The 20,778-nt window shown below is 36.6% G+C and overlaps 1 protein-coding gene across 2 annotated transcripts in view; it reads left to right on the top strand.

The window, feature by feature from the left end:
• The window catches only part of arhgap10 (Rho GTPase activating protein 10), a 100,672-nt gene that overhangs the window by 58,634 nt on the left and 21,260 nt on the right, over positions 1 to 20,778 (top strand). For both annotated transcript variants that reach the window (XM_055205109.2, XM_055205108.2), the window contains exons 11-18: positions 5,196 to 5,277; positions 5,543 to 5,582; positions 5,711 to 5,779; positions 6,099 to 6,173; positions 12,043 to 12,127; positions 12,954 to 13,012; positions 15,451 to 15,556; positions 17,847 to 18,006. In XM_055205109.2, the coding sequence (XP_055061084.2) occupies positions 5,196 to 5,277; positions 5,543 to 5,582; positions 5,711 to 5,779; positions 6,099 to 6,173; positions 12,043 to 12,127; positions 12,954 to 13,012; positions 15,451 to 15,556; positions 17,847 to 18,006 (676 nt within the window). The remainder of the gene's footprint in view (positions 1 to 5,195; positions 5,278 to 5,542; positions 5,583 to 5,710; positions 5,780 to 6,098; positions 6,174 to 12,042; positions 12,128 to 12,953; positions 13,013 to 15,450; positions 15,557 to 17,846; positions 18,007 to 20,778) is intronic.

Raw genomic sequence — 20,778 nt, 5'->3', positions numbered from 1 at the left:
CGCACGACTATAAATCGCCCTTAAGCTGTAAGGTGCATTTTGCAGTCTCACCTCTAGATGCCACTAAAATCTACACACAGCACCTTTAATTTATTTAGGGTATCTGATGAAAATATAAAAAGAATAAATGTTATAAGTTGATTTAATTTTTTTATATACGCAAAACCGGTGCAACGTCATAGAATGTCTCTGAACAGGTTCAAGCCCACTTTTGGAGGAAAACAAACTAGACTTTCCATTGACTTCCATACAAAATAGCGGAACAAAGCAACGTACACACCCGGCAGGTGTAAATAACATAAGAAATCACTTAGATTAAACATGTCGAGTAAATATCTGTCCACCCTGCCTTCCATAGAGCGCGAAAGATACATTAACACATTTAATTTGGTCAATATAAAAACATGTCCCTTTCATTCTCACAGCGTCAAATTTGTGTAACAACGTTGGCCAGAGGTGTCTTACCCGGACATTTACTCATACACTCCTGAACAAAATCTTAAGACCAGGAAACACATTACAAGTATTCGCATTTTGCGCTAGTGGATCATAACCAGGTTATAAGTACTTCTTTAAAATCTCAAAAGAAGAAACAGGAGCAAGAGACAAAAAGTATAGAGTATGCCATTTATTGAAAATTGCATTTAAACTCAAATAGGCTGTTTATCAGCTGATCAAAAGTTTAAGACCATAGCCTTAAAAAGTTTAAATATGCACAAAAAATGGCTTTTATGTCATTGTCCTTCAGACAGTCAAACTGCAATGGCAAAGGCAAAAAGGTTGTCTGACTTTGAGCGTGGCAGGATTGTTGAGCTGCACAGGCAAGGGCTCTCACAGCGTGCCATTGCTGCTGAGGTCGGACGCAGTAAGACAGTAATTTTAAATTTCTTAAAAGATCCTGAGAGTTATGGGACAAAAAAGTCAAGTGGTAGACCCAAAAAAAATTCTCCTGCACTGAGCCGGAGGATCCGACGGGCTGTTCGTGAAGACACAGGCCGATCCTCAACCCAAATTAAGACCCTTACTGATGCTGACTGCAGCCCAATAACCATTAGACGGCATCTGTGAGAGAAAGGCTTCAAAAACAAAAAGCGTCTTCAAAGACCACGTCTCCTCCCCCACCACAAACTTACTCGTTTGGAATTTGCAAGGGAGCACCAAACATGGGACATTGAAAGGTGGAAGAAAGTTTTATTCTCTGACGAGAAAAAATTTAACCTGGATGGTCCTGATGGCTTCCAACGTTACTGGCATGACAAGGAGATCCCACTGGAGATGTTTTCTACACGGCACAGTGGAGGAGGCTCCATCATGATCTGGGGTGCTTTTTCCTTCAATGGGAAGATGGAGCTTCAGGTTGTGCAGGGGCGTCAAACGGCGGCTGGCTATGTGGACATGTTGCAGCGGGCATCCCTCTTGACTGAGGGCCCTCGTCTGTGTGGTAATGACTGGGTCTTTCAACAGGACAACGCTACAATTCACAATGCCCGCCTGACAAAGAGCTTCTTCCAGGAGAACAACGTCACTCTTTTAGACCATCCTGCATGTTCCCCTGATCTAAATCCCATTGAGAACATTTGGGGATGGATGGCAAGGGAAGTTTACAAAAACGGACGTCAGTTCCCGACTGTAGATGCCCTTCGTGAAGCCATCTTCACCACATGGAGCAATGTTCCAACAAGCCTCCTGGAAACAGTCGCATCAAGCATGCCGAAAAGAATTTTTGAATTGATCAACAAGAATGGTGGGGCTACTCACTACTGAGTCCCTTTTGACACCTTTAGTTTTGTTATGGGGTATTTTTTGGGTTATGGTCTTAAACTTTTGACCAGCTGATAAACAGCCTGTTTGAGTTTTAATGCAGTTGACAATAAATTGCTTACTCTCTACTTGTTTTCTCTTGCTCCTGGTTTTTCTTTTGAGATTTTGAAGCAGTAGTTACTGCCTGGTTATGATCCACCAGCGTAAAATGTGAATACTTGTAATGTTTTCCCTGGTCTTAAGATTTTGTTCAGGAGTGTACCTCATCGAGTCAACAGAGAAAGTTACTTCGTATTTATATATTATGTCTTTATATTTAGAGTACTGAGTACATTTTTTTGTCCAGCCATAAAACTAGCCTTAGTGGTATTTCCAGCAATCACGGGATAGCCTTGTTACACAAATTTGACGCTGTGAGCTGTGAGCTCTATGGCAGGCAGGGTGGACAGATAATTACTCGACATGTTTAATCTGAGTGATTTCTTAAGTTATTTACGCCTGCCAGCTGTGTACAAACGCTACTTTGTTCCGCTATTTTGTTCCGCTATTTTGTTCCGCTATTTTGTATGGAAGTCTATGAGAAGTCTAGTTTGTTTTCCCCCAAAAAGGAGCGTTGACGAAATTTACAGTCAAGTTCCCGGATGTGCCGGTAGTCCGTATGCTTTGGTACGTTGTATAGTTTTTGAAACTTTAAAACCTTCTCATTGGAGTGTAACATTTTGTGATCAGATAACTCATTTGGTTGTAACTATAGTGTATGTAATGTAAGCACTTACTGTACTGTATGTGTCCCAGAAAATATCAACACCTCGTATTCACCTGTCCATCAATCATTACACTTAAACAGGACTGATCAGAACTTGTTCAACATTCTTCAATACAACATGCAGTGACTTTATCATACGAAGCACATCCAAAATTCACCATATACAGTTCCTATGTAGCAACTAGTTAGCACCTTTGTTCTATAAGCACACTGTTTAAAAAATCATGTTTAGGATACTGTAACTGTTTAGTTTATGTCCAAATTAAAGTCTAAGACCTTGCAGGAAACACACATACTGAAAAAATGTGAAAAAGCTTGAATGTTCTGTAACTTGCTTTTAATAAATACTTCTGCCAAATGCAAACATTTACATTCATTTAATAGAAACAGCATTTTACATGTATGCATTTGCCAGACACTTTTATCCAAAGTGACTTACTGTGCATTCAAGGTATACATTACTGTGTCAGTATATGTGTGCCCTTCGATCAACTCAATGACCTCTGTATTGCTAACACAACGCTGCAGGAACAATATTTAGAAAGTAGTTACACATTATTAGAAAGTGGTTAGAACGTTATAGGACTTTAGATCCCATTGCAGTTGAATGATTTTACAAAAAAAAGTATTGTTTCTTTAGCAAAATTCAACACTTGGTTTACTTATTACCATTTATTATCGCAATAGATGAAAGTCAAAAAGAAAAGCAATAAATAATACCATTGTAGACTGCTCATTGACTAACTAGTGAGTTTTTCATAAGAGTGCAAGACAAGTCATGCCAAGGTAAATAGTCAAGATTCATAGACACTGACTAGCAATGGTCAGAGGATTAGGAAATCTAAATATTGTGATTATCCAAGAAACACTTAGGGCACTTATTAATCACTTCCTTTTGCAAAAGCCAAGCCCAGTGAATGAAAAACGTAAATCACATGTATCATCATCAGGCACTTGTATTGTAATCTTCATACGTGCATCAATTAATGTAGTGATTTTCACACAGTGTAGTATGCCATACATTATGTGTATGAATTTCACCTCAAGTGTGTATGCGTGTGTGTGCACCAGCTAAAGAATTTCACTTTAACAATAAGAATGATCTAAATAGATCATTCAAAAAATAAGAAAATATGTAAATGGAGGATGTTTCTCATCTAATTTATCTGAAGGATTTTGTGAGATTCTGGCCAACTTGTAGTACCTTAACTGTATCAACACAATGAAGACACATTGGTAATAAAATAGAATTTATTAAAAAAAGATAAACAAGAATAACGAAAAACTTAATGATACTAAAATACTAAATAATAAAAAAAGATAGCAACTAAAATGCAAAGAAGTTACTGACAGAATACACCAATGCCAAGGTTTCAGGAAAGAGGTTTGGTTAAGTGATATTTACGACCTTTGCTATCGATTGAGCAGTCTGGTGGTGGCACATCTGCCACAGGTCAGGCTTTTCCATGCTGCAATGAGGAAAGGAGTCAGTTTCTGTTCAACAGCCTTGAACACGAAGTGCTGTGAAACGCTGATCTCCTGGAGCACCGAAAGGATCCTAGCAATCTGGAACAAGCAGATGTGATCCTTGAGCCGTTTAAAGAAGGTCCTTAAAGAGCACCTATTGTCCGATTCACATTTTTCAATTTCCTTTAGTGTGTAAGTGTGTATTAGTACGTTAACGATATGCAAAAGGTACAAACCCCAAAGTTAACAATGACACGAGTTATCGTCTCCAATGTAAATCTCTTTTCTTGGACTACAACAAACGTATGGATTGTAGGCAACAGTTTACTTCCTGGGATTGGTGATGTAGACAAGACCGACATTATCATAATTCCTCTGGCTGTAAGTTAACTCCTGTTAGCACCCGAATCTTTCAAACATGGTAAGGAGCGTCACATTTCCGTCTGACGTCAGAGGTATTCACAATGAACAGATTAGCTGGCCAATCAGGGACAAATCTTTTCAAATTTGTGCATTTCAGGAGAGTGAAATCTGGAGTTACAAAAATGTACGTTATGTGGAAAATAATGTGTTTTTTTAACCATAAACCACGCAAACACATTGTATTATACCAAAGACACAAAATAACACTGTTTTTTAGCAATAAAATAGGTGCTCTTTAACAATCTGGAACAAGCAGATGAAGGTCTCTTAAAGGTGCAGTGTGTACATTTTAGCAGCATCTGGTGGTGAGGTTTCAAATTGCAACCAATGGCTCGGTCCATGGCTCAGCTCTTGCTTTTGAAACACAAAGATAAGCTACGGTACTCACCACAGGACAAACACGTCATCATCAGAGACAACTTGGTAAACAAAGTTTGCCTGTTAAGGCAGTGCTACCCAGTCCTGGTCCTTGAGGCCCCCCTGACAGAAAGTTTTAGATGTCTTCTTTAGATGCGACTTCCATGTAAGGGGACCCTCTGTGTATATAGAAAAAAAACGGCTCATTTTAAGGTAATAAAAACATAATGGTTCATTTTGAAAGGTCTTTAAACACAATTAATAATAGAGTTATGTCGATTTTTTTGCATTTTTGTCAAGGGATTCTTCTAAAAGTTACACACTGCACCTTTAAAGTGAAGGTTTGTTCTTAGTTCCCAGACAATGAACATAATGATGAAATGTAAAGCTGACAATGCTTTTTGTGTGGTTGTTCTTCTAGACCAGGCACATTGCTGACTGTCCAGGCACTCTCAGAAGATGACTACAGATTCTGGATACATGCGATGGGAGGAAAGGAACAAGTGCGTGAATCCATCAGTTTAACTCTGTGAACTCTGTATTCACTGAAAAATTCTCAACCAAATAGGCAAAACCTTGTAAACCTAAGTCTTTGCATTAGAACTATGCTACGCGTTTCAATGAACAGTAACCGATGAATACAGTAACCAGTAAATGAACAGTTATCTTGTTTTGTGTATTAATACTACTGACTGTTCTGTTAGGTGTATTTTATGTCATGCTGGTCTGGTTTGTGTGTGTATTCTGATGTTTATCTCTAACACGCAGATGCAATATCTCAACCGGACTCATTCAAGAGAGAGAGGAAGTGAGTCAACTCAAATCAATAACTTGTGTTGTGCACAGCTGGCATTTACTGTACTGTTAATGCATCATTGTAAGTTTTTTTGTCCTGTGACATTGGTTAACAAGAATGATCTTTGTGTATCTCTGTAGTTGATGCCCAGCTGGATGACTTGGGGATAAGCTTTGTGAAAAATGCCATTAATGCCATTGAATCCAGAGGTAACTTTAATATGTATTAATTACGGAAATATTAACAAAACATCAACAAAACAAACAATTGCTGATGTATGGGTTATGAAATATATCAAAATGCTATAGGTATTACTGCAGCATTTGTCTAGCAACAAAGCAGGTTTCTTTCTCTCAAACATATTTCAATGACACCCTCTGAACACTAGGGGGCAGACTAATCTAGCAGTTTTACTCCTTGCCAACAAGTTGTGCGCAGTTCAGGAAAAACAGAAGCTTAGCATTTAGTTTTCCAGATCAGTTGTAAAGGCTATATGAAGTACAGACCGATCTTGTTTTCTCATTGCAGGTATTAGTGATCAGGGTCTGTACAGAGTGGGAGGGGTCAGTTCTAAAGTGCAGAAACTTCTCAGTTTAATGATTGGTAAGTTGAGCCTTCATTTTTTGTGTTCATACTTTTTGGTCTGTAATTCTGCTGTGCATTATAAGTGGACTAAAAACAGATTTGGATTGTTCCCAGTCTTATTATGGAAACTGTCTACCGGGTCTTCAAATTAACTTCAAGCCCTATAATTGTACCTAGAACCAGTGTCCTACCGAGTGTCATTGGCATTCAGACATTCGTCTAGTCTGGTGTATGTCTGCATGTCCTTCTGTCCTTGTAGGTGACACTTGGCTCCATTACTGCAGGCAAGCAATCAGATTTCTGGCCGCTTTCTCCCTGTCGCTCTCTGATGCCTTTTCATGATCCTATTTTGCCTCCCCCCAAAACCCAAACTAGTCTACAAACTCGGATCACCATCATTCTCTTTATCACTGTCTCCCTGCTATGCTCTTGTCCTATGTTTATTCTTCCGTTTGCCTGTTTTTTAGTCTTCTTTCTTTCTGTCTCTCTCTCTCTCATGCATTCATAACATGAGCAGGTATCTCTCTGCTCTGAATGTTAAATGTTACGTCGAGCTGGCAGGCTGCCCGAGCCCCTGCTGCTACATGAACTCAACCACTCTAGAGTCTAATAGCCATTAGCGCTCTATATGGATCCACCATCTTCATCCGAGAACAGCCTGAGCTCTTGTAGTTACTGTAGCTCATTCACTAAAAACCTGTAAAATTACCAGAGCACAGCAAATCCTTTCCTGTCATTTTAAAATTCAGAGCACTGTCATTTGCAAGCGGTTTTTCACATTAGTAAGCCCAGTTTCTGGAGCATTTTCAGATCATCTCCTTATTTTAGGTGCACATTTACATTTATTTGTTTTGACGATGCTTTTATCGAAATTGACTTACAAATGAGAAAATATTTAAGCAAGCATAGTCTACAAAGCTACATTTACAAGTAGGAATAGGAGTTGTAGCTTAGGGACAGATGAACAGGGTTTTTTGAAAATGACAGCAAATTACTAACTGTACTTTCACATTATAAGCGACCTTGTCGCTGTGTTTTGTTTAGTGAGGTCATTAGTAAACTCAAAAAATGTTGCTAAATAGTACTAAAAGCTTGTAATCATAGGAAACCATTTTTAGGTAAAAAGAACCTATACAGCACCTCTGTAGAACCAAAAGTGTGCTAAAGTATGACTAAAGCACCACTTATAGTTCCACATAGCACAATATGGTTCTACATAGGTTTTACATACAGTAGGTGACGAGACAATGAACCACCAGTAGTGCTATTTACAGGGGTGCACATAACTGGTGCGCAGGTGCGTGATTAAAATAAAAAATGCGCACCAGACACTGCTGCACTGAAAAAAAGGATTAATTCAATTTACTCATTTTTTTTAAGGTAAGTGGGTGCAATCAATTTATTTAAGCTACATTTAAACAAAACAAATTAGTAAAGTAAAGTTAAATAAAAAACTTTAAATAAATTGATTGCAACCACTTACCTTAAAAAATTTGAGTAAATTGAATGAATCATTTTTTTTTTCAGTATGTATAAGGCGCTTTTGCATACCAACGCTGCTGGAATTTTGTGCATAATTGATAAGATAATTATTACAAATGTATTAAAATGAATGTGTTGTTAGCAGATGCAACAGTCACTGGCCCGATTGGCCAATTTAAATATTAAATCACGACAACGCGAAACAACTCATGAGATCTCCTTACCCACGTGTTGTTTGATAAGTTTTGCTTGCGCGCACCTCAAGCGTGAGCACGATCTGCATTTAATGGCTTCAAACAGCTTGCTAGTAACTTACAAGTTATTACTCAAAATGCCCTTATAATAGTAGTAAAAGTATTTACACATTAAATAAATATAAGCAGTTGCGAAATAAAATGCGTGTGTAACAATATATCGGATCAATGCATTTAAAGTGACAGTACACCCATGTATAAACCTGATGCTGTTTTTAACAAAAGCCCGTCTAAACAAAAAGTGTCTTACAATTTCTAAATCAATACATTGTTTTATGTGAATAAGTAGGCATGGTGATTGTCAGATCATTTTAAAGAAAAAACTCTAGACTACTAGATTATGTTTAGGAAAGTCTTGTTAAAACATGTTTAGTATGGGTTTTGTGGACTTATATCAGTGACTTAAAAATTTTGCTTTTTTAAAAACCATGCATAAACATTTTTCTCTCAAAAATACAAACATGTACATACATGTAGCTCATACAATATTTTAGCCCAGTTTGTGCTGAACGCAGTGGTATGAGACACTTCCCATTATTATGTTTTAAAGCAAATGAAAAAAGACCAAATGTAAGAGCATGTCAGAACCTCTGAGAGTGTCCCAAAATGGTCGGACCCCAGAGGGTTAAACCAAAGAGATATAGCAAAGAGAGTAGTCAGGAGATTAGTGACAGCATGTAGAATGTCGGTGCTATGAATAGTGTGAGCACCAAGCAACATCTCCAGGTGCTCCTTTGAGAACCAGGACAAAAATGTTATGTGCACCCCTGGCTATATAGCACCATTTTTTAGAGTGTAGGTGTTTCTGGTTGTCATAAACAAATACGTAATATCCACTCCAGTAACTGACGAAAAAAAGGTGATGGAAACTCCACTATTTTGCTCTAAGTTAAACTTTTCTCAACTTTGTCGAGTGGACATGCCCCATCCGATTGCCAATTTTTTCCAATGACAGTGCTGCACTTTTTAAAAACTACAGCAGCTGGTGGGGCTTGTCCGCGCTGAGCGCAGACACTTGCCGGTTTTTCCACGCCCAGAGTTGAAAAATAAACGACGATAAACAGAACAGGGATACCATTGGAAAAACTGCTGGCAAGCTCCCACAGTTGGCGTCTGCCTGCCGTTTTCAGCCACATTTAAACACTTTGGTGTATATACCCCCTAATAAGCCAATGGCACAAAATATTATATGTCAGAAATTTTAATAAATCAGTGCCGCATTTACCAAGAAGAACTTTAGTGCTAAATAAAAATCATAGATATATACACTAGATGTCCCCTTGGCTATGGCAGTTCATTGGAACGAATGCGTCAAATAGAGCCGCCATCTTGAAACGGGAGCCCCTTCTCTTTAATGCATCAGCGTCAATGTATGCAAAGATGTAATAGAAATAAAATCACCATAAATCATCATGAATGCGACTTTCTAGTTTTTTTTTCGTACCAACGGTCAGATGTGTTTTAGCATTGAGTCCAGAGAAAATGTAAAGTTTTGATATTAAGAAAATCTCCTTTTTGTAAATATAATGCATTACGCTAGTAGGCCTAACATCCACACACAGCACAAAAGTCCGGCATCGTCCATGAATTCGAAATACATGTGGAGATAGCAGCGTTACCTAGCTACTTCCTTTGACAAGACCCCTGTTTCAAGATGGCGGCGGTAAATATCTATGAATAAAAATGGCTTGTGATAAATACCTGTGTACAGCCATGTTTGCTCTCTTAATAGATGCTGTCTCACCAAGAAGATAGTATGAGAAAATGCATATATTTGGATGAGACCTATGTATATTGCTAATAAACATAGTTCAAAACCAGTTTACTGGTTTAAGTCACAGGTACTTGACATGCAGTGACACAAACAGTTCTTTCACCAGGTAGTATAGTTTATTAGCCACATTATAGGTTGTTTATGATTACCTTTAATATAGTTCTGTGTCCATATTTGATCTTCTGTTAAGCTAACTTTAATCATACCTAGACCTAGTCCTGTATACGAGGAGGAGGAGACCGATATTGTGCATCACCAGCAGTTTTGAGTGTGGCTCATGATGCAATGAGAATTCAGAATTATTTTATAAACTTTATGCAATACATGCAATACATTTTAAACATACATTGCATTTCATTATATGAATTAAAAAACTTTATTCAATATTTGAAGAGTTTGGTTCCAAAATGCAATAAATCCATTTTGACAAATTTCGGTAAAAACGTGTTTTCTATACCAAGAAAGTGACAAGATGAAAAACACTATTTTCTGTTACAAACTTTCGCATAGCATCTTTAGGTTATAATAACATTAAAAATTCAAATCCATAATTTGATTTTCAAAGATTTATTATAAAAACGAATTATTTTTTTCCACAAAATGCAATAAATCCATGACAAGTTTTTTTTCAAAATGCTATAAATCTATTCAATCAATATATAAATGTGCATTCATCTTTGCCATGTTATATTCATTTAGTTGACTAGTGGTATACACTGATAAAAAAAACATTAATGGCATTAATCAGAACACTTACTTTGTTATATTAATGACACTGTCATTGCTGCGGTATACTTCACGCCGTCGCTTAACATTTCTCAAAGTGATCCGCTGCAAAATGTTTTGGTCCTGCTCGATTTTCGTTGACTTAAATAATGGAAAGTTTTTCATAAGATCCCCTGGGGTCAATGTGTTAGCATCACATAAACTTCACAGATGCTGACGGGAGAACAAGCACCCGTCTCCCGAGTGCCTCTGGCATTGGATGTTGATGAGTTACAATCTTTCCCGTCACAGAAAACAACCACAGGTTTATCAATGCCATTAAAGTATTATTTTGCTTTTGTTTGTTTGTTGATCACGAAGTAGATGCGGAAAACTAAGATTCCGTGGTGTACTCAACGCGCCGCCATTGTTTGTTTACTTTGCGTGGAATGGTGCGCTGTAATATGTGGAGCGGATTTATTGCTTTCTGTAGAAAAGGAGGAGTGGCGTATATCGTGTTTTGGGAAAAGCGGAGAAATGATGACAGAATAACACTGCGGATATTGGATTTTGTGTAAAATTAAGAATTTACTTTTAAATACTGACCTAATATAATACTGATTTTGGCAGTAACTCATTTTTTTCAAAAATGGCGTTATCGCGTTTTGGAAACAAACTCATCATTTGCACCATTCCAGTTTTTTAGTACTTAACATAAAGGTGATCAAAAATGGTAAAAGAAATGCACCCGTTTTACATTTATTTACATGCATACAGTTGTATGTTCATGCCACTATAATTACAGGTTTTAATAAAAAGCAGTGTTGTGATGAAAGCACAACTCTGTGTTTATGCCATCAACACTGATGTTGCATATACAATTCAGATTCTCACTGGATTAGCAAATTGTGATTTGACTTCATCATGACTGGCATGTTGGTCAGGAAGGTAAAGAACAGGTTGGAACAGGCTGATCTGAATAGGTCTAAATAGCTAGAATACTGTGCAGTAAGTCAATACATATTTTCTCTGCCTTTGAAATGGCACAAAAATATTTAAACCAATGTTTTGATAAAGAGCTGTGTTGTACAAAAGTGAAATGTTTTATATAAAAATTACTCAGATATTACCATGGTAACCTCTAGCCAGACAGAAGGTAAATTGTCTTGAATGATGAATGGCTGAATTCTTTACAAATATCAAAGCACTGGAGTTACACACTCAAAATTGGATCATTTTACACATGCATATGCATATAAATTGGCGATTGTCCAAGTGGGACGATATTTACATATAAACCCTTTGGCATACTGGTACGACATAGAGGTGAGAAAGAGAAATCAAATAAACTGAATAATATTCTCCAGATGTATATACCCCCATCTCAACCCCCATCACTGATCCCCACTATCTCTTTCATGTTATAAATCTTGACCATCCTAATCAGAATTTATCACTTGATCTGTTTCTCTAGTTCAACTGGTAGAGCATTGCGTTAGCAATGCAAAGGCCATGGGCTCAACCTCCAGGGACAACATAATTCTGATTAAATGTATACCTTGTAGTGCACGTAAACTGTTTATCTGTAAACAACTGTTGCTTGAGGTAAAGTCCACCAAATGCATAACTCAGAACATTTGAACTGTATATTTTCATTGTTTTGGATCTTCAGATGACAAGAGCTGCGACATAGATTTAGCAGCCAGTGAGGACTGGGACATAAAAACCATCACCAGTGCTTTAAAACTTTACCTGAGGTAAGTTTTTCTTTGCAGACAAGAAGCATATTATATGTACTTCTTTTCACTGAATTCACTGATTCTCATTTGCCAGAATACATTGTGGCCTTAAAGTTTTGATTGAAAAGCCACAAACTGCTTTTGCTTGTTTTGTTTGTGTAGATTTTCATTTTTCAAACAGTCCCTAGGCTGGCCTCATTATCATCCTTTGTCAAATTAACTTTTCACTTTATACTAAGAGTTAAATAAAAAGCAGTTGCTCTTACTAGAAAATAAAAATCAGGTGTGACTGCACAGGAGCCAACATATTGGACATCATTAGACATATATCAGTCGAATCTCAAATATCAGTGTCAATGATAAATATGTATGTGATTTAAAAAAAAGTCATTTTCTGCTGAGTTGAGTATTCTTGGCAGTCACAACAGGCTTATTATGCACTGTTTTAATTAACATTGCATGAATTAATTTCTGTAATTGATGTGTCACAATAGAACAGCACAAGGTAGATTTTGACCATCTGGCAGCGTACTGTAGTTTTGTGTGTGTGTGTGTCTGTTTTGTACACTTGTTTGTGTGGATAGTATTGGTGTGCTGGGCTCATCTTGGGGTTATGGTGCTGGGATGTCTGCCAGAGCGAAAGTACCTTCAAATGAACTTTGTTATCACTGTGTGTGTGTGTGTGTGTGTGTGTGTGTGTGTTCATCTCATTTCTTGCGACGATCAGCCACATTAATCATGGTGTTGTGTCCAATAATGCCTAATACAGCCAATAAATCTCTCTCTCTCTCTCTCTCTCTCTTTCTCTTTCTCTCTCTCTCTCTCTCTCTCTCTCTCTCTCCAGGAGCCTTCCAGAGCCACTAATGACATATGAGCTGTATAAGGAGTTCATCGTCCCTGCAAGTAAGGTCTTTGTCATTGTTCAGACAATAATCAACCTAATCCTCAATCAATTCCGTAACAAACTTTGTAGATCAAAAATATGTGCATGTCCTTGTCAATAAAGAGCTTATGGTTATGAAATGCTGAAGGGGAAATAATGCTTGATACTTTCAAAACATGAACAACATCAAGACAAAGTGAGTTGTTGTTGATTCTGCAGGATTGGGAGGAGCTGGAAATGCATAAATAGTGGAAAGCCTTTTACCACTCCATGCTCATGTAAACAATCACTTATTATTTATTTATCTTTTATCGTAAGTGATTATCTAAAGTGATACAGACTGCTTAATGGTTGTTAGTTATATATAGGGCTCAAACCAGCTGTTGATAAGTATGATTTCCCCTTTCAGTTTTGTTAGACTCATTTGTTTTTAAGTTTCTGGATAACAAGACAGTGCTGTTAAGAGTTGGGACATATCTAATAATTCTTTTTTATGTGCCATTTTTCACATTTTGGATTATTAGTGAAATCAAACCAAAGTATTTAAATTATGCACTGACTGATATGTTAAAGCAAAGCGAAGTTTTAGATTAAAGCTTGCCTTTGTACGGACAAGAGCTCTGCACAAGAGCATTCTTTTAACCAACTTCATAAGGTATCCTCTTGGGATATGTTTTTAACAGTTTTAACTATCTGCAAAACTAATTCTGGTAACACTTTACAATTAAGTTATTTGTTAACATTAGTTAGCATTAGCAAGAACCAATAAGGGTGGTTTCCCGGACAGGGATTAGCTTAAGCCAGGACTAGGCCTTATCTTAATTATGAAATATAACTAGTTTAAACAAACATGCCTTACTAAAAACATTACCTGTGTGCATTTTGAGGCAAAACAAAGGGCACTGATGTATTTTAAGATATGTCAGTTCAAGTTGTTTTCAGTTTGGACACCTTTTACATTGATTTTAGTCTAGGACTAGTCTAATTCCTGTTCGGAAAATCGCCCCAATATGGACTATACTTCTATAGCATTTATTCATTTGTTAATTTCAGCATTTAGTAGAGTATTTTTAAAATTAAAGGCTGTAATTTAAAAGTTCAGATGCAAAACCCTCATAGTGTGTCTGACGTTTTCTTGTAAAAGATCTTTTTAATCTGCCTCTTATGTTTAGGTTCAGTAATTTCACTTTAATGGCAAGGAAAATGTTATTGAAATGCTTTATTTTTACAAATAACTATGTAAATGTAATTTCATTTGTATTTAACAAATTTGACTGTCTTTCGCTGCAAAACTCTCTTCACTTCTAAAAAAAATTATCTTCTTTGGACAAGGCATAGTAAACAGTTGCAAAATAACAAAAGATACAGCTACAAACATTGCAAATGATGAGAGTCAAGAGTTGACATGACGAAACTGAATCACTTCCTTTTGTATTTCCCACATTCATTTCGTATTAAGTATTCACAAGGGATGCACATTTGAATGTGATCCATGGTCTTTTCACATTTGTTTGTTTTATAGGGCACAATTAAAACAACACCAGGTTGACCAATGTGCTGTACAATAGAAAACTAATAAAAAAGAGCACAAGAAAAAAAGGGAAAATAAATAAATAAGCAAATAAAACAAGCATAGCCACTCACTTGTTCACTCAATGTGTTGAGCCAAAGGCCAACTCTAATAAATACAATTTCAAATTTCGTTTAAAAGAACCCAATGTATAAAAGTGCAAGATATAAAGGCAAGCTATTCCAACGCTTTGGAGCCACCACTGAAAACGCTCGGTCACCACTAATTTTTAATCTTGAACTAGGGACATCTAAAACCATCTGGTTTGATGACCTTCGATTCCTTTGGGGTGTATGTAAAGATCAATTGCCGAAGATACTAAAATAAGTAATTTAAAGGAACAGTTTGTAAGAAATTTATATCAATTAATCATAAAATGGCCCTGATATGTCACTAGACATTAAGAAATCATTTTAATTTCAAAAACTTATATCACTGACAACAGTGGTCCGGCCAGGATATTGTCATTTAAAAAGTGGAGTTGTAGCCCTCAACTGATGTTTATGTTGTCATTTTGTGTATTGGCCACCAGTTGTGTGATTGCAGTACCAGTTTTAGCCACAAGTTTTGTGATTGCAATACCAGTTTTGGCCACAATCATACATACTGTTCCTTTAAAATCGACCCTGTAGTGAATTGGAAGCCAATGCAAAAGTGGCGTTTAACATATTCTGGGGACCCAATTATAGCACTTGAACATGAAAAGGTCAGATTTTCATTATATGTGAATAAATGTTTTTATTTTCAAGAGAAACAAATTGTGTCTTTTGTTCAGTCACAGCAGAATAAAACTAAAACTAAACACTTTTGTGGTAGAAAGGTCGAATTTTAAATAGTGTATATTTTTATACTTTGTGTTTGATGATGTTTGTCCTTCTATCTACACAGAGTGTGGAAGTCCAGAATCTAGAGTCCAGGCCATTCACTGTCTGGTTCATAAACTACCAGAGAAGAACAGATTAGTGCTCAGTCTGGTTACCCAGCATCTTGCCAAGTGAGTGGAAACTCTTCCTGTATACGCTAGTTTGACTGTCCATTTTTTTTCTACTGTACTTTCACTCTTCCATTTCTCCTTATTTTTTGTCTCTCAATCTTAAGCTACTTCTTTGTCTTCTACTCTAACTTTCCATCTCTCTCTGCAGTGCCTAGCATCACTACACAAACACACACCCATCATATAGCAGCACCAGTAGAAACGTCCCTGGATTTATGTAGGCCGCCTCTGTTGCCGAGCAACAGTGCAAACAGGCGGACAGTTCAGCCTTTCTCCTCTCTAAAGCACTAAGGGAGACTTCCACAAGGAATTTCATACCCTCCACCTTCTGGAAGAAAAAAGCAAAATGCAAACAAACAAAATGTTGCCTAGATCCAACCATGCCTTTCTTCTAGACGCCTCCCATTTTCATCCAACATTCGCTCATTCAGAGAACAGAGTTATGCAAGCACTTTCTGGAGGAGATAAAATCGGGGAAAAGATTTCCGAATGACGTTAGCTATCGTTACAAAGCTTTACCTTGGGCCGCGCATTTTAATATAATGCGAATGTAAGCAAATTGAAGATAAGCACATAATCTCCCTAACCTCTGGCAGTCAGTTACTGGGCATCTGCATCTCAAAATATAAAGTGGAATTTGCTGGCAGCAAAGCATGTGCGATTTAAATTAAATTCAGGTTATCTGCCATTAATTTCCTTTTCCGTCCACCCCAACCCTTGCAGACTGGTTTAGGAGTTTGCTCAGTAGTGCACCCATCAATGATAGAGAGGGAAAAGCCAAATTTCGCCCTGCTCTTTGAAATGGGATTAGAGAGGTGATTCATCTGAGATGTCTGTGAGTTTTCACACTGAGTTTTCAAAGTGCGGCGTGGTGAACTCCTGAACTAAAACTACTACACTGCACACTCCTCCTAAGAGAAGTGATGACTTTTTGATCTTACATAGGATAGTAAGGTTTCTTTTGATCTACAGGTCTTAATTTAACACCTACCAGTACCATCTACCTTAATTTAATCTACCAGTAATGTTTGATCAGTAAATAAGATTGTTCTCTAGCTGTAAAGGTTATAGCCAAATGCACCCTCAACTCCAAAATAGCACCTGTCAACCTCCATAATAAGTCATTAGACCTGCTTTCCTTCAGTACTTCCTTTCATTTTTCTGTAATAGTCAATAGTCAAATTTGGCTTTTCCCTCTCTATCATTGATGGGTGCACTACTGAGCCAACTCCTAAACCAGGCTGCAAGGGAATGAATGGAGCTAGGCTAAATGCTAACACATTCACAACACGCTGTACAGTGCACGCATTGAAAAAAGATAGATATGTATTAATTCGTCTAAGTTGAGGTAATAACATAGTTTAATATGGCAAAAGGGTAGACTATTCCTTTAAATTAAACTAAAATTTCTGGATCCATATTTGTTTTAAAAATCATAAACATCTCTGCTTTTTCCTGCTTCTATCAGGAATGGTGGATGGGAACTAGTGATGCACGGGTCGGCGTTTTTTCCAACCCGCGGGTCCCGCTTTTATGAAATATTTGGCCCGCCCCGTAACACCGTATCTATTTTTACAACCCGCACCGCCCCGCACCCGCGACCATTAAAATAGACATACTAGGCATTTGTAATGTAATTAAAAAGAGGCTTTATTTCAGCCTAAAAGTGCTTGGAAACAGCCATTAGATTACATCGCCCTGTAACCTGGCAACAACATACGCGAATGAACCATAGAAACCAGCATGGAAATATTAATATAGAGATGAGATAAGATAATGATAAACATTTTCAACATTTACAAAGCAGCGTTTGTATTATCTATTCACAGATTCGCTACCTTAATTTCTCCCGCAGATCGTCTTTCATCTTTTAATTCTCCGTTTGTTTTGTTGTTGTGGCTGGCAGCGGGAGACACTTGGCTTTCGTGACGTGACGGCACAGTTATATTGCGCAAGTTACGTTGCGCAAGTTACGATGCGGAAGTTACGTTGCCACGTAGGCCTACGTAATTTAACCTTATCAAAGAACCTAATAAAATATGAAAATATTCCCAAATATTTAATATATTCTACAGGGAATTAGACGCTACATGTTTTTTTATTTTGTTTTTAATGACCCGCCCCGCAATAAAGTTACAATTTCTTTACCCTTCCCCAACCCGCGAGACGACCCGCGCATCACTAATGGGAACAGCAGGTGGTTCCATAGGCCCTTCAAAGTATCCAGCCTTCGAAATGGGACGCAGCTATAACATCACTTTTATGTTTGTTTGTGTGTTTCTGCGTGTAGTGTTGCTGAGAACAGTAAACAGAACCTGATGACAGTGGCAAATCTGGGTGTGGTGTTTGGGCCCACACTCATGAGGCCGCAGGAAGATACGGTGGCAGCTATCATGGACCTCAAGTTCCAGAACATTGTGGTGGAGATTCTCATAGAACAGCATGAAAAGGTAAAACTTCTCACATTGTCGGACAAAAAAGCAGTGGACTTGTGTCAAAACCACAGCTGCTTAGCATTTCTTTAGCATCATGGTGTTCCAAAATATTGTCTAGGCTGAGTAACGTAGACTAACTGTGTTCCGTACACTTTCGTGCTTTTTCGATAGCTTTCGGCAACTCCTCGAAGCAACTTGCTCAAAATAAGCATGTTTGTGTGCGCATTCTCTGGGGGAAGGCCTATTGTATGATTCAAACTTTGATTGATGTCTTTAGGACCAATAGTTTTTGAGAAAAGTGAGGAAAAGTAACTCCTCCGCCTGTGTACGAAAGATGATGAGGGAAAACGATGTTCCGTACATGCTAACAATGATGTTCCGTACAGCGCGCAAAACTTGATTTCAACTGCGAAAATGGACATTAAATATAAAATAATGTATTATTTGACTTGATTGTGATGTTCTTTAATTTGTTAAAGCATAATGAAAGTTAAGTTAAACATAATCACTGCATACAAGATAGTGCTGACAGACGTGCTATCCGACTGGCTTTATACAGTCATCGGACGCTACCGACTTTAAACATTAAATGTTCCAATTTTTTAATATTTTTTTCAACAAAATGTAATATATTTAACAGTTTGTGATAAATATCATTCATTTTACAAAGACGTAAATACAGTGTGAAGCATAAATTAAACCAAAATCCACATTTTTGCTGCCCCACTTGTCTCCCCCCGAAGCTGCAGTTTGTTAGCGTAAGCCTGCCCACCGGCCGTTTTATAACACCACAGGTGCACCCTGCATACATTCTAAATAATCACTGAAAAAGTTTGCATGAGGTTCTCTTTCCTGATCGTGGATGAAAGGTGGGGAAATGAGGATGACACAGATATAAATTTTGTGTGTGATCTCAAATTATTTATTGAGTTATTGGCAGTTAAAGGTCGTCTGTACGAAACATCGTTGTGTACGGAACACAGTTAGTCTACGTTAAGCTTCTCAGTGTATATAACATTACTGAAAGCAAATACTGAATGATGTGTATTTGAGATTAAAATGTTATTGTAGACTAAAGTTATAGAGTGTTTTTTTTTACTTGGAACAAGCTCTTGCCACACAGAGGTTGGTGTACATCTCTCTACAGCCAGGAGGGGGAGCTATGTGTGTATTTGCTAACTTCTGTAACTTCTTGTTGGACTTTGATATTCATTTGATTAAAATACAGGTTAAAATATTTATTCCGCTTTAGATGTCAATAATCTGATTAATCGTATTGATAAATGAGAGGTTCATTATGAGAGACAAAAGGGGAACGAATGAGAATATTTTATAATCTCTGCCTTTTTTGCTTCCATATATAAACACATTGCTTGTATAGTATAGCAACACACCATCCACAAAAATAAGTTCATAAAAATTATCATATTTTAGTTTTCTTTTCTCATTCAAGCCTTTACTTATTTTACCAACAAGGTAGCACTTTATTTTACAGTACGTGTACTTACCTTGTACATATGGTTAATATGTTGTACTTACAGACAAATGTGTGAGTCTTTTGAGTATATACACAATAATTAACTGGTATCATTATTGCAATTTACACAGTTATTATACAGTATCTACCACCTAAGTTATAGTGTCATATGCATACTATGCTATAACTTAGGTGGTAGTTACTGTGTAATAACTGTGTAAAATGTAGCGCTTTATTTTACAGTCCTGTTTCCATGCAGTTACTATAGACCAGGGATGGGTAACTTCGGTCCTGGAGGGCCGGTGTCCTGCAGAGTTTAGCTCCAACTTGCCTCAGCACACCTGCCTAAAAGTTTTTAGTATGCCTAGTAAGACCTTAATTGGCTGCTTCAGGTGGGTTTAATTATAGTTGGAGCTAAACTCTGCAGGACACCGGCCCTCCAGGACTGAAGTTGCCCATCCCTGCTATAGACATACTAGTGAATTTACCCGTAGGTAATGCGTATGATATTCAATGCTTGAGTTTAAAGGGTACAATTGAGGACAAATATCCTGAGTACAAAAATTGCACATCAGTAATGTTTCTTTTTAGTTATCATATAAGTGTCTTTCATTAACTAACACTTGCATGCATTTACCACACACTTACCGTGTATATACAATTTGTAAGTAATTTTTTGTTATTAGCTATATACATACACTATAAGTACCTGCCATTAACTTACACATTTACCATGTGTAATTTGTAAGTACAGGAGTGTTGTTTGTTATTTACAGTGTGTGTATATATATATATATATATACACACACACATATACGTATATATATATATATATATATATATATATATATATATATATATATATATATATATATATATATATATATATATATATATATATATATATATATATATATATATATATACGTATATGTGTGTGTGTATATATATATATATATATATATATATATATATATATATATATATATATATATATATATATATATATATATATATACGTATATGTGTGTGTGTGTATATATATATATATATATATATATATATATATATATATATATATATATATATATATATATATATATATATATATATATATGTATATATATATATATATATATATATATATATATATATGTATATGTATATGTATATGTGTATATGTATATATATTTATATATATATATACTATGAATCCCTGTCATTAACCCACACTTGCCTGTAAGTACTAAATACTTATAATGTACACTTATTTGTAAGTACAGTAGTGTTTCTCATTAGTTACATTATAC

This window comes from Misgurnus anguillicaudatus, chromosome 3, assembly GCF_027580225.2.
Source record: "Misgurnus anguillicaudatus chromosome 3, ASM2758022v2, whole genome shotgun sequence".
Taxonomy (NCBI): Eukaryota; Metazoa; Chordata; class Actinopteri; order Cypriniformes; family Cobitidae; genus Misgurnus; species Misgurnus anguillicaudatus.
This window is presented reverse-complemented; position numbering and strand designations above follow the sequence as displayed.